The 15,519-nt window shown below is 44.2% G+C and overlaps 1 protein-coding gene across 1 annotated transcript; it reads left to right on the forward strand.

Moving 5' to 3' along the window:
- The first annotated feature begins 9,376 nt into the window (after positions 1-9,376).
- LOC105057652 (calmodulin-like protein 3) lies at positions 9,377-10,305 on the forward strand. Its single transcript, XM_010940323.3, has one exon. The coding sequence runs from the start codon at positions 9,448-9,450 to the stop codon at positions 10,102-10,104; it is 657 nt and encodes a 218-aa protein (XP_010938625.1). The 5' UTR covers positions 9,377-9,447; the 3' UTR covers positions 10,105-10,305.
- Positions 10,306-15,519: the final 5,214 nt, after the last annotated feature.

The raw sequence follows: 15,519 nt of genomic DNA on the forward strand, positions 1-15,519 counted from the left end.
TTATTATAAATTATCAAGATCTTAACACATTTATGACTATCTTGAAATGCCATCAAAAATTTAAAATTTTTTTATCACTAATATATTTTTTTTAGAAAAAAATATTGACATCAATTTTATACCATTTACTAGTGACTAATGAATTCATGCGCTCGTAAAAAGAATGCTTTTTGTAAGGAGACGTCACTAAAAATATAAAATTTATTTTAAAAATATTTTATTTACAAGAGCCGTAGTTAGTCACATTATTAACAATAAAATCTTAATATATCAATAATTATATTAAAATTTTTTCATAAATAATATATTTTTCTATCAGTAATGTTATTCAAAATTTATTAATGAGGGTGAAAGTCAGTCATTACTAGTAATTATTAAAATTATATTATATTTACGATTAGAATTTAGATCCATCACAAATATTAAATTTTTCTGTCACTAATATCATTTTTTTTGGAGAATAACTTTGGCATCCATTTTGTATCAATTTAGTGGTGACAAATAAATCCATACCCTTACAAAAAGTATGTTATTGTTACTAAATATACCAAATTAACTTTAAAAATATCCTATTTATAAGGGCTAAAGTTAATAGTCATTGTTAATCGTTAAAATCTTAGTATATTACCAACTATATTAAGATTTCTTTACAAATAATATATTTTTCCATCAGTAATGTTGTTCAAAGACTGAGAGTAAAAGTCAATCATTATTATTAATTATCAAAATTATATTAATTTATGATTAGAATAAAGCTCCTTCACAAATATTGATTTTTTTCCTCACTAATCTTATTTTTTTAAGATACTAATTTACTAACGATGACAGAATCTATGCTCTCACAAAGAGTAAGTTATTTGTCATTGGATGTCATTAAAAACATAAAATATACTCTGAATCTTATTTATGAGAATTAAAGTTAGTCGTTATTGTTAATCATTAAAATCTCTGTACATTATCAATTATATTAAGATTTCCTCACAAATGATATATTTTTCATCAATAATATAGTTCAAAGCCTTATTATTGAGGTTAATTTTTTTTGTGAAAAATTATTATAACATTATTTGCAAGGTAAAAATTAGATATCACTATTAATTTTTAAAAATCTCAATATATTTGTTACTAGAACAAAATACCACAAAACTATAATATGTATATAACTATAGAGTTAACATTATAATATTTAGAAATCTTGATAATTAATTGGCCAAATTAGTACGTATTTGAAGATTTTAGCTGAATTACTACTAATTTCTCTAAATTACTTTTAAAAGACATACATATATTAAATTAGTGATTAATGAACCAGAAGAAACACTAAACTTATTGTGGACCACTTTTCCTAATTTGATCAATTGGAGACTGCAATAGATGATAGACAATTTAGCAATTAGTTAATATTCTTTTGACTAAGTAATTAATAAATATTTCCAACCTACGAACATTTGCTTTAAGTAGGTTTGGGTTTAATATAAATTTGTTTAGGTCATGATCGGGTCAACCCATCTAGATCTATTTATTAAATGGGTTGGATTCGGATATAAATTTTTAATATGTTTAATCCATTTTAACATGTTTAATAATTGGATCGGATTATGATCTGATCTATTTAAATTGTTTAAAAGTTACTTAACAAATTTATGATCTATTTAATCTGATCTGCTTAGCTTATTTAATCCGTTTGATATGATTTGACTTATTTAATAAATAGGTTATATGGGAGGTTGGATTCAAATTTGAATTTTTAATTTATTTAATAAATAGATCAAATTTGAGTTAATAAATTTTTGACCTAATTTATATCTGATCCAGTCCATATCTGATCTAATTGCCACCTTTATGCTTAGGGCTGGCAAAATATGACTCGACCTGCCAAGTCGATCCATTTCTATCCGTTATAAACAAGTTTGAATTTAGGCTAAACGGATTTGAATCATAAATATGTAAATCTGTTTAACCCGTTTAATATTTAGATCGAATTTGAATTTTAGGTATCTGATCCATTTAACTCGTTTAACATTCAGATCGAATTGAGTCAGATAATCTATTTAACCTATTTAACATTTTTAATCAATTTAAAATCTATTTAATCTATTTCTGACCCATTTAACATGATCTGTTTAATATGTTTAATCCGTTTAAGATCTATTTAACCTATTTAAAATCTACTTAACCTGTTTTTGATCTATTTAATCCGATCTGTTTAATTTGTTTAGTTCGTTTAATCCATTTAATCTAATTAGATCTATTTAATAAATGGACTAAATAGGTCGGATTGGATTACTTATTTAATAAATAGGTTAGGTTCATATTTAAATTTTTGACCCATTAAATAAACAGATTGAATTTGGGTTGATGATTTTTTGATCTGATCTGCATTAATCTGATCCGTATATGATCCGATCTGACCCAATTGCTACCTCTATCCATGCTCAAGTTCTTACCAAAGTGAGCTTCCTCTAATATTGAGACTCTTATTACCTCTCACAAAAAAGATGTCATTTATATTCCCTATTACATGTAATATCTCAAAAATAAGTACCATACTCCCTAATACCCTCATGCAAAGATAGGGATGATAGTGTGGTCGATTTTTTGGATACCAGTCCATCCCATATCCTAATAAGATTCATTTAGTAATACTCCATGGGATTCAAACAAGATTTGAGATTCAAAATTAAAATCCATTCGGATTTGAGATTTGCTCTTTACATACCTGCTATCCGAATCCAAATAATATATATATATATATATTATAAATTTTTATAAATATAAATATATTATAATTTTTTATTTTATACATAATAGGTGGATACAAGGATTTGAACCTCAAGCCTTTTAAATGGTCTAACCTTTATTTTTTATGAAAAAGTATACCTAATAGAGGAATTATGAGGCCCATAAGATATCATTGGAAAGCTTATTTTGAGCTCTATAGTGACATGAATAGGTTTACATTCAAGATCATTTTTAGGGTCAAAATCTATTGCTTCAATGAGTTTTGGGGTCATTTTCAATTAGGTGTCAGCAATAGGTGCGATTTTATATTTTTAGTATTTTATATTTATTTACTTGTTTCGGATGAGCTGTAGTTCTTGATCGATCTGAAACATTTTTTCCCCCAAAGGATCCTCTACGGTGCTGCTATGGTTCCATTATCTCTCCCTCGAGGGGATGGAGTGCTGTTTTATTTTGTCTGGATCCTCTAAAGTACATATGTGGTATCGTAGAATACTACATAATTATAGATGGTCGTCCATCCCCGCCCACGAACTAACATCGTGTCATATGGGTGTTGTTTGATGGTGGTCTATTTTCTGAAGATGCCTATCCTGAGACATGCAGCAATCATCAGAGTTTTTTTGTTTTTTTCAAATTAAGCTGAGGTGGTCAGACTCTTTAGGTGGAGAAATTATTGCATGCACCGGATGTAGCGTGGCATGTTATCTACCGTGGGATTTGCGCGGTCCAATTGCACCTGGTGTACGCAAGGCTTTACGTAGGGGAAAAAAATTGATCGGCGGTACATGGGACGTAGGGTATAATTTACCCTTTGTCTGAGTAAAGCTAGCTAAGACTTTCATGTGAGATAGATACCTGGACGTTTGAAAAGTCCAAGCAGTCTCCACTGCCATGCCCCCGTACCGGGCGACCTCTACCGTGCTCTATTTTCTTTTTATTTTTTTTTTGGTAAATTCCGCTGTGCTTTATAAAGGGTCAAGCGGTCTTCACTGCCATGCCCCCGAACTATGCGACTTCTGCTATGCTCTGTGAAGGGCCAAGTGGCTTGCAGTTCAAGTACTCAGTGTTCAGTGGAGGGTACACTGAAAAGAGCCGATAGAGTTCATCTTGCCCACCAAGTCCAGGGAGGCTCATCTATTTCTCCTGGGAACTTGTCAGGATTCAAGCCCAGATATGTGAAATGGCTTCATGTGACCACAAATATTGACTGGTTGCTCCATCAAAAATTTACTTCCCTGGTCACTAGTTCATGAACAAAAAATGAAAACTTTATATATATATATATATATATATATATATATATATATATATATATATATATATATATATATATTCCTTCATCCCTATCTTCCTGAAGTGAAACTAAATTACGGTGAGTCTCATTAAGTTCTAATCTCAGATTCACCAATTTCTGCCCTTTACCATCGAGAGTATTTGTTGATGTATTTTAATAAGAAGACAAATTTCCTTCCTCTAAAACAAAGTCCTTATCACTAACCGTATGGGTAGATTTGTTTGAAACTAGGTTTGTATATTTATTTATAAGTTTCCTCAACAATTCTTCCAAACATTTAGTAACGGTACCAGCAAAGAGAGTCAGACCTATTACTATCTGGCAATGCATTGCTAACCAAATCAAACAGCTTTCAGACCTCAGTTTCAAATATAATGCCAATCCCTATTGTCAACTTTCTTGGCCAAGTTCTCTTGCAAGTCAGCAATATCTTTTCGTAAATTCTCTGCGTCACTTTCATCGTAAACAGCTTTCTCCAAGAGTCCATGATATTCAAACCGGAGCTCCAAACAAAGCTGACAACGTAATACTTGTTGTGCAGGATCCGGTACCACATGATGTACTAAGAAGAAAGAAAAAATAAAATAAAAAACACAATATAAATACGTGGATCGACTTTAAGCCTATCTCCACGGGACGTGCAAGCTTCACTATGAAAAAATAAAACATAACTAATACAAGAGGAATTCATCACTCAACTTTTGTACAAAAGTCTCTCAACAAAAAGTCTCAAAATCCTCACAAAAGCTCTATGAAATATCTCTTAAAGTCTTTTTGCACTTCCAGAATGTCACCAGCTATCCAATGCAATAAATGGATCGTCAATCAGAACTATATAGGCTTCAGAATCTCAAAAATATTGTTACACTAGGAATACTGAGTTCCAATCAATTTTAGAACCATCCGTGACCGTTCGATCGTGATCGGCTCGCACCAAAATCGTCCAATCGTGCACTACAGTCTCTGATCACGCCTGATCACGTCCGGAGTCACTTTCAGCCATCTGATCGCGAATGGCTGTGATTTGGACTGTTGGATCGTGCATAAACACCCCTAGACCATTCGTGGACCGCATGATCAGTCCACGTGGCTTCCATGGACCACCCAGCACCCTGCGGTCCATGTTGGACTGCACAGGGCGTTGGGCCTGGGCGCTCGCCCATGCTCTGGGCCGCTCGTGGTTTGCCCACCCGCGTGCGTCTACGTGCGCGCACGTCCACCGGGCCTGGCTGCACCGCCGCCGGCCTCTGCCACCTCGTGCGTCGTGCCACATGCTCTAATTTTTTTTTGCACGTATCTTCGTTGTCTGGACTCCGTTTGGACTGTTCTTGGGCTCGTTGGACTCAGTTCATCATCCTGAATCTCACTGTGAGCTCAATGTTGATCGAATCTCGAGATGTCAAATCTCAATAATTTTCACATCAATTCGATATTTGGCCTCCATCTGTCTCTAAGAGTCTGTGATCCGTCTCACCCCTACACCTTGGGACATACCTACTGTCTCATGGATGGGCAAATGTGAAAGTCCAGTCAGGCCATTTGATCCCATCTCTATTATGGGATGTGTTCACTCTGATTAAAGACCTGCTCGAAAAAGTCTCCTATGGCAATAGGAACTTCATTCTGCGATGTCGCCTCTCGTCCTCTCGAGTCTTCAGTCTAGTGCTCGATTCACCTCCATCTGGAGCTCCACCTTACTCTGGGCTACTCCTGACTCCTGAAGCTCCACCTTGCACTGGACTCCCCGTCAAGTAGTAATATCTTCTCATCCTCTTCTTTTCTTCCAGAATAATCTTATCACCGTGCAATACCTTCAGGATTCCTCCACCAGCTACCATCCTGTAATATCTTGAATCCAGTCTACTAAATGAGATAAGATTTCGTCTGAAATTGAATATGTATCGGACCTCCCCCGATCTCCTCACTGCACCATCATGTGTCCTCCAGCTGATCGTCTCGATGCCTCTGATCGCACAGCTCGATCCATCCGGCAGATAAATAGTGCCCTCACTGCTCTCCAGAGAGTCAAACTGCTCCTCTTTGCAACATATATAATAGGTGCATGCAGAATCTAAAATCTACTGCTGGAAAGAAGTAGATACCTCGATGGATATCTTCAGGGTGTCACCCTCTAACTCGCTACTAGTCGTCGCTGCAGTAGTCCTCATCCGATCTTTGAGTTGAGAACAATATTTGGCTAAATATCCCAACTCGACACATTAATAATATCTAGTCTTGCTCAAGTCCTTCATCCTGGACTTGGACCGCCTTCGTCGCGATCTTCTGTCGCTCCATCTACCGCCTCCTACTCCTCTAGAAACCACCAAAGTTGAGCTGCCACCTGAGCTCGAAGCTGGATTCTCTTTCCTGAGAATCTCGTTCTGAAGAATCGCTGCAGTGACCTTGTCTATTTTGATGATGCTCTTCCCCACTAGAAGAGCAGTCACCAAGGACTCATACGAAGCGGAAAGTGATGCTAGCGAGACCAGCACCTTGGTCTTCTCCTCAACTTTCTCGTCAATACTGAGGAGGTCGGTGAGGATCTTCTGGAAGTGGCTGAGATACTCCTGCATGCTCTGTCCCTCAGTCATCCGCAGCTAGTGAAACTATCTCCAGAGAAAGAGAGTATTGGTGAGAGACTTCGCCATGTATAATTCCTTGAGCTTCGACCACAGCATCATTAGGAAAGTCTCGTCAAGCACATGGATTACCACCTCATCCGCTAGGTACAAACAAATCGTACTCATCACCTGCATCTGGAGCCGTCTCCAATCTTGCACCTCCATGATGGTCGATTTTTTCTCGCACAAGAGAACATCGATCAATCCTTACTGGATGAGTATGTCCTTCACTCTTATCTGCCATAAGGAGAAATTACTCTTTTCATCAAACTTGTTGATCTCTATCTTTATTGATCCTATTTTCTTTACCTTCAATCTTGCTCACCATCGCCACAATCTGCGTTCTCATACCACCTCGCTCTGATATCAATTGTTGTGCAGGATCTGATACCACATGGTGCAGCAGGAAGAAAGAAGAAATAAAATAAGAAATACAATACAAATACGTAGATCGGCCTCAAGTCTATCTTCACGGCTTCCATGGACTGCCCAGCACCCTGCGGTCCATGATGGACCGCACAAGATGCTGGGCTTGGGCACCTGCACGTGCGTTGGGCCGGCTCGTGCGCGCACCCGCGCTAGGCCTGCCCGCGCGTTGAGCAGCTTGCGCCTGCGCACGAGCGTCCGCCGAGCCCGGCTGTGCCACCACCGGCCTCCGCCGCCTCGTGTACCGTGCAACCTGTTTCAAGTTTTTTTCACGCGTATCTTCATCGTCTGGATTCCGTTTGAGCTATTTTTGGACTCGTTAGACTTCGTTCGTCATTCTGAATCTCGCTGTGAGCTCAATATGGATCGAATCTCGAGACGTCAAATCTCAACAATGCTTTTCGGAACTTAAAATATGGGCTTGAAGTAGTATTTTACTAACTAATTGGAATTCTTTGATGTTTTTGACCTAAAGATTGTCACATTCTATTACCACCATTTCATCAAGGATAGAAAACTGTGATCATACTAATTAAATTAAATGAACTTTGTGATCTAGTCTTGGTTCAGCATGAACAGTCACAAATGTCCCATTTCACCATCTATATTTCACCATTGGCAAAAACTGAAATAAAAAAGCCAGTGATTCACCAAAAATTTTTAAGCCGAGCAGATGCCGAAAAACCTTGCGTTTCATAGATGTAACATGCTTTTGGGAGTACATGAAGAGAGAGACACAAACAGAACGCATCACAGCAAAACATAATAACAGTATTTGACGTTCTCCTCACTTATATTGGTTGGACCTTTTCTTTTTGTAATTTTTTATCTTGCAAGAAAGATAATGGGGCCACAGAATCTATTGGAAAATTTTAAAAAAGGAATCATCAAACGGCTGCCATTTATACTTCTGCAACTGTGCCAAAAGAGTTCAGCACCTTCCTACTTGCTAAACGACAAATGATCGACCGCTTCCCGCTTCATTCTTTCACTCGTTAAGATCTATAATCTCAATAAATCTCAAATTGTACAGATCATTATTCCCTAATAATTCGAGCACGTCTCAATAGCCCTCAAAGGAAAATGGCATGCATCCTCTAGGCCAACAGATATCCATTTTTATCTATAAAATCAAAACTCCCGAAAATCCTCTAAAGAGGTGAAGGCTTATTTTATATGTTCTCTTTCGAAAATTGGTTCCATATGAATTAAATCAATCTTTTTTATAGAATTCTGAACAAACTCTGACTCAATCAGAATATCTTCTTACTCACACGGTATCTACTGGATTTTTATATTTTATCTTTCTATTTCAACTTCATCTCATATCATATTTGACTTATATTATCATTAATTTTTTCTTAAAAGTTAAAAATTCTTCTGTTTGTTTCTGCGGAAACTGGACATATAAGCATCGGAAGGTCTCCGTTAAAAAATTTTCTAACATAAAATTTTTTTTATCTTTATAATTTTATAAAATCCAACTCATGAAATCGATCGAAGATTGGATACTGACGCACATCTTTCGAAAATCTTTCTTGATCGATCGAAGACCATGTGTTCCATCTTTCCGTCTCCAGCTCCATGATCTAAGCTAGATCAGCTCCTCGATGGTAGCACTTATTATCTTTTTTATCTTAGCTTTGGGAAGAGAGGGAGAAGAGAAAAATGGAGGAGAGAGGATGCGGAAAAGAAGACGACAAGAGAGGAGAGAAGGATGGGTGTGGGGGCGGCAGTGGCCAGGAGTTGTGACGGCACTGGATGGGCGGTTGGCGATGGGACTTATGTTTTCATTTTAGAGAGAGGTTGGGAAAGGAGATGGGATTGAATTTAGATATTTTAATTATTTAATTTTTTTGATTCCACGTCACATTTTATTTTATTTTCAAATAATTCAATAAATCTATACTGATCATTTAACTTTAAATAATTTATAATTAAACACCAGCGGTAAATTCTGCCCAAAATTAGGAGATCGGTTGACGATGCTCTAATATATAAAATATAAGATTACCGTTAAAGTAATTGATACGGAGATATTAAATCAAGATTAAATATAAAATATTATTTACCCTTTATGGGAATTACCATTCCAAGCTACCAAAAGTAAAGCAATACAAATTAAAAACTCCCCCTACCACGTCTCAAAAAAGAATAAAAAAATCAATGACAAAGATTGGTCGATGGAAAATAATTGCGCCGAAAATCCTCGAACGAAGCTTCCTCGAAGCTCACTTCCCTTCCCCACAACGAACACACCTCTCTCCCTTTTTAATGCCCCCGTCCCAACCCCGAAGCCTCTCCTCAGCTGCCCTCTATCTCTCTCTCTCCCCCGTTCCCTCCCCCCAAATCTAAGAAGCCATGAAACTCTCCGTGGGGGCCTTCTTCGGCTCCTCCAAGAAGTCTTCGAAGAAGAAGAAGAGCCGTTCGATCTCTCGCCGCGATGCCTTCTTCGCCTCCACCGCCACTTCCTCCTCCTCCGACGACTCCACCTCCTCCTGCCTCCACTCCACCCCTCGCTCCATCCTCCCTGCCGGGAAACCACCCTCCGTCGCCGGATCCGGCGAATTCTGGCTCCTCTCACCCGCCTCCTCATCCGTCTCCGACCTCTTCGCCGTCTTCGACCGCGACCGCGACGGCAAGATCACGCGGCAGGAGCTCGAGGCCGTCCTCCGCGGGCTCGGCGGCGCGGATCCGCCCACGGAGGAGGAGGTTGCGTCGATGGTGGCGGAGGTGGACCTCGACGGCGACGGGTGCATCAGTTTGGAGGAGTTCGGGGCGATCGGGTCGGCTTTCGGGCCGCCGGCGGGGGGCGATCTCCGGGAGGCCTTCGCCGTCTTTGACGCGGACGGCGACGGGAAGATCTCGGCGGAGGAGCTGCTGGGGGTTTTCGTGACGCTGGGGGACGATGGGTGGACGCTGGAGGACTGCCGACGTATGATCGGTGAGGTCGATACGGACGGCGATGGATTCGTCTGCTTCGAAGACTTTGTCCGCATGATGGATGGCCAGAGATGAATGATGAGATCGTGTCCTGACCAGCTGAAATCAAACAAAGAATGGACGGTGGTGATGGATGGTTTTTTGGTTTTTATTTTTTTTATTTTCTTTTCTTTTCTTCGGGAGGAAAAGAAAGAAGTAATAAATTTGCAACTACCTAATATTATCTATTATGTCATCTATCATGGCTTAGTACTACAAATGTCTTTTGTTCTAGAACGTTCTTTGTGGATGACATGACTTTAGTACTTCAAATTAGTTTTTAAACTTTTTTGTTTCTTTTTTTGTGGTTAAAGATGGCTTACTCTATCCCAATTCTTCTCTCCTTTGGAAGCCTATGCGAAATTGAACCCACCCCCCATGCTACCAAAGCCAGGACTTGGTGACATTTTTTTTTAATTTCATTTTATGTTAGTATCCAACTTGACTAGCATATGGGAATTCTATAATTTCTTTTGATTTTAGTTACTTGAAATTTCAGCTATAATTTATTTTAATTCATTTTAAGATCTTGAAATCTTTGATGGGTCACTGGCAAGCAAACCAAACATTAAATCAGAGTATTTTACGAAGGGTTCAAGTTGTATCTTTTGTATATTCAATAGTTCTTAAAGCATCCCAGTATCTTTTCCAGTTTATTTATACAGATCTCGAAATGAGTATTATATCATCCAATAATTAATATTATGAAACAAAATTAATCATTCTTTCGTATGAAAGATATGAAAGATACAATCTGAACATTTTTACATGATAGTGGAGATGGTTAGAAGAGAATATGGAGATGAACGAATGAGTGGAGATGAACGAATGAGTATTGTGTCCTTTAACATCAATCAGTACGCTTGGCTTGAAACTCTACCCACGCCCTTTAGCATGTACCAGTAGGCTTGACTTGTGTTGCGGCCAATCGTCTCTCCGCCCGATCATCGGGAAGCGTGCACCTGCAAAAGGAAGTCCGCACTGATCGGAGGAGGCTCCGGCGGGGACCCTCCGACGGTCAGTGCGGACTTCTTTTTGCAGGTGCACGCTTCCCGGCGATCGGGCGGAGAGGAGATTGGCCGCAACAGATTGGCGCGCCAGGTAGGGGTCAGCATGACAAAGACAAGAGCTCAACGATCGAGAATCACTGGGTCGGCGAGGCGTTCTTCCCGTCGGGAAGAGGCCTCTCCACCATCATCGGCGGCGGAGCCTAGCTCTCCGCGCCCTGCAGTGACTACGGAGGCGCAGATTGCGGCCATTGTACGGCAGATGACCGTACTGACCGACGCAGTCAAAAGCCTCCAGCAACAACCGGCGGCCCGACCTATGCCTTCCAGGAGCAGCCGCCGACGGTCGCGCCGACCCCTGCCGCCTCCAGGCGAGCACTCCCAACAGCGCTCCCACGGGGAGGAGGAGGGTCGACCTCGGCGCGACGACCGACGGTCCCAGCGGCCCTCTCCTTCCCCGCTGGAACGGGCGAGGAAGGAGAAGCGGCCGCGCACACCGTCGGCCACTCTTTCAGAATCCTCCGGAGGCTCCACCCCTGGGGTCTCCCAGCATCGACGAGCGGACGACTACGAGCGACGGTTCGAGGAGATCGACCGCCGGCTCGCCCAACTGCAGATGGACGGCCAGAAGTCTTCGAACGACGTCGACTTCCAGACCGCCCAGCCTCTCTCTCGACTGGTCCTCGATGAGCCGATTCCCAGTCGGTTCAAAATGCCGAACGTGGAGCCATACGACGGCTCCACCGACCCAGTCGACCACCTCGAGAGCTATAAAGCTCTCATGACGATTCAAGGGGCAACCGACGCTCTGTTTTGCATCGGCTTCCCCGCCACACTTCGCAAGGCTGCCAGGGCTTGGTACTCCGGTCTTCGATCGGGCAGTATCCATTCCTTCGCGCAGCTCGAGCACTCGTTCGTGGCCCATTTCAGCACTAGCCGAAGGCCGCCGCGAACGTCGGATAGCCTTTTCTCCCTCAAACAGGGGGAAAACGAGACGCTCCGACACTTCGTGGCGCGATTCAACGCGGCCACGCTCGAGGTTCGGGACCTCAACGAAGACATGGCAGTTTCAGCCATGAAGCGGGGTCTGAGGTCGTCCCGATTTACTTATTCTCTGGACAAGACCCTCCCCCGAACATACGCCGAGCTACTGGAACGCGCATACAAGTATATGCGCGCAGACGAAGGAGCGTCCGACCGACGCTTGGTCGAGCCCAGAGGTCCGAAGGAGAAGCGAAGAAAGGGTCGGGAACCTGCCGAACCAGGCAGGCCCCCGGCCAGCAGTCGGCTTTCTCCACCCCGACAGATCCAAAAATCACCTGGCCGACAGACTCCGAGGCCGGTGCGTCCCAGGTATGACTCCTACACTCCTCTCTCTGCTCCCCGTGCGCAGATCTTGATGGAGATCGAAGGGAAAGAATACCTGCGACGGCCTCCGCCTCTGAAGGCAAAGGGCCTCGACCATCGGAAGTACTGCCGGTTCCATCGGAGCCACGGCCACGACACCGAGCAGTGCATCCATTTGAAGGATGAGATCGAAAATCTCATCCGCCGGGGGTATCTCGGCAAGTTTCGAAAGGGTCCGCTGACCCGACCGACTGCCGATCGACGCCCCCAGCCGACTGAAGAGGCACCGACTAAACAGCCGACGGCTGGAGTCATCAATATGATCTCCAAGCGGCTGGGATCGGGGACGTCTGCAGGGGGGGAGCCGACGAAAAGGCCGCGCCCGGACGACGAGATTACCTTCTCGGAAGACGACGTTCGGGGCATCCAGACTCCCCACGACGACGCTGTTGTTGTGTCGGCGACAATAGCCAATTATGATGTAAAACGAATTTTTGTTGATAATGGAAGTTCGACAAATGTTTTGTTTTACTCTACCTTCTCCCGAATGCGACTACCGACTGATCGACTTAGTGGGGTCTCCACGCCCTTGATCGGCTTTGCCGGAGATACCGTCACGACAGAAGGAGAAATCACCCTGCCCGTGACGGTCGGTACCGAACCACGGCAAAGAACGGTCTCCCTCATTTTCGCGGTCGTCCGAGTTCCTTCGGCCTACAACGCCATACTCGGGCGACCCGGACTGAACGCCCTCAGGGCGGTCGTCTCGACGTACCATCTCCTTGTTCGATTCCCGACCAAAAACGGAGTCGGGGAGATGCGCGGAGATCAACAGCTCGCCCGACGATGCTTCCAAATCTCCGCCCAAAGCGACGAGACAAAGGATCCCCTGACAATCGACAAACTGGATCAACGGGAGGAGGAAGAGCGGGGTTCGCCGGCCGAGCAGCTCGAGGCGATCCCGATAGAAGAAAATCCCGACAGAAAAGTTTGGATCGGGTCTCAATTGCCCGACACCGAACGCCACCGACTGGCGGAGTTGCTGACGGCCAACGCCGACATATTCGCATGGTCGGCAGCAGATATGTCGGGCATCCCTCCAGAAACAATTACTCATCGACTCAACATCGATCCGACAATGAAGCCGGTGAGGCAGAAGAAAAGGTCCTTCGCCCCAGAAAGGCAGAAGGTCATTGACGAAGAAGTGGACAAGCTGCTCGAAGCAGGCTTCATTCGAGAATCCACGTATCCCGATTGGCTCGCCAATGTCGTCATGGTCAAGAAAGCCAACGGGAAGTGGAGGATCTGCATCGACTATACCGACCTCAACCGAGCATGCCCGAAGGATAGCTTTCCACTCCCGAAGATCGACCAGCTGGTGGATGCGACGTCCGGATTTCGACTGCTCAGCTTCATGGACGCCTTCGCCGGGTACAATCAGATCCGGATGGCGCCTGAAGACGAGGAGCACACCGCGTTCGTGACCCCCAAGGGCCTCTACTGTTATCGGGTGATGCCCTTTGGATTGAAGAATGCCGGCGCCACCTACCAGCGACTCGTCAACAAGATCTTCAAAGACCAGATCGGGCGTAACATGGAGGTATACGTGGACGACATGCTGGTAAAGAGCACGCAGATCCCGGACCATGTTCAGGATCTCGAAGAGACCTTCCGCACCCTTCGACGGCACCGAATGAAGCTCAACCCGACCAAATGCGCCTTCGGGGTGACCTCGGGGAAGTTCCTCGGGTTCCTCGTTTCTCAGAGAGGGATCGAGGCCAACCCTGAGAAGATAAAGGCGATCCTCGACATGCGTCATCCGAACACCAAGAAGGAGGTCCAACAACTGAATGGAAGAATCGTCGCTCTTAGCCGATTCGTTTCCCGATCAGCTGAAAGGTGCCTCCCGTTCTTCAAGACCCTGCGTCAGGCGAACGGTTTCTCTTGGTCGGATGAGTGCAAACGGGCCTTTGAAGACCTGAAAGGGTACTTGGCTTCCCCGCCGCTGCTCGTAAAGCCGCAGGTCGGGGAGACCTTGTATCTCTACTTGGCCACATCTTCTGAGGCGATCAGTTCGGTGCTTGTTCGGGAAAACGAGTGCCGAACCCATCAGCCCATCTACTACACCAGCAAAGTGCTCCACGGCGCCGAAGCAAGATACTTGGAGACAGAAAAGATGGTTTTCGCCCTGACCGTCTCCGCGCAACAGCTCCGACCATACTTCCAGGCCCATGCCATCGTGGTACTCACCAACCAGCCCCTGAGGGCCGTACTGCGCCGACCCGACACATCCGGACGACTCGCTAAGTGGGCAATGAAGCTTAGCGAGTTCGACATTCAGTACCGACCGAGGCCTGCCTTGAAGGCTCAGGTCTTGGCCGACTTCATCGCTGAATGCCCAACGACCGACCGAAGGTCGGGAGCTGAAGGCCCGGGACGAGATTCGGTCTCTGAGCCGGACCCGATCTCCACCTGGGTACTTCACATCGACGGAGCCTCCAACGCTCAGGGAAGCGGGGCCGGGCTCCTGCTCACGAATTCGGATGGGGTAGTCGCCGAGTACGCCCTCCGGTTCGACTTCAAGGCCTCCAACAATCAAGCCGAATACGAGGCACTCCTCGCGGGCTTGAGGATGGCGAAGGAACTGGGCGTCGACGGCCTCCGGGCATTCTCCGACTCTCAGCTGATCGTGGGGCAGGTCAGGGGCGACTTCGAGGCGCGAGATCCGACCATGATCAAGTATCTTCAAAAGGTAAAGGATCTCGTGGCCCGCTTCGGGCATTTCGAAATCTCCCACATCCCCAGGACGGAGAACGCCCGTGCCGACGCTCTCTCCAGATTGGCAACGTCGGCCTATGATTCTTTGGGTCGAACGTTTGTCGAAAACCTCCAACAGTCGAGCATCGATCGGGTCGAAGAAGTACAGCAGCTAACGTCAGAACCGAGTTGGATGGACCCGATCGTCCGGTACTTGTCCGACGGGACCAGTCCCGAAGACCCCACGGAGGCCAAGCGACTCCGATGGTCGGCATCGCAATACGTGATCATGGACGGCCGACTCTACAAGAGGTCGTTCTCCCTCCCCCTGCTCAGGTGC

This window comes from Elaeis guineensis, chromosome 14, assembly GCF_000442705.2.
Source record: "Elaeis guineensis isolate ETL-2024a chromosome 14, EG11, whole genome shotgun sequence".
Classification (NCBI taxonomy): domain Eukaryota; kingdom Viridiplantae; phylum Streptophyta; class Magnoliopsida; order Arecales; family Arecaceae; genus Elaeis; species Elaeis guineensis.

What these genes read in the sequence shown, in the direction of transcription:
- LOC105057652 (XM_010940323.3), top strand. Translation starts at nt 9,448, where the DNA reads ATGAAACTCTCCGTGGGGGCCTTCTTCGGCTCCTCCAAGAAGTCTTCG.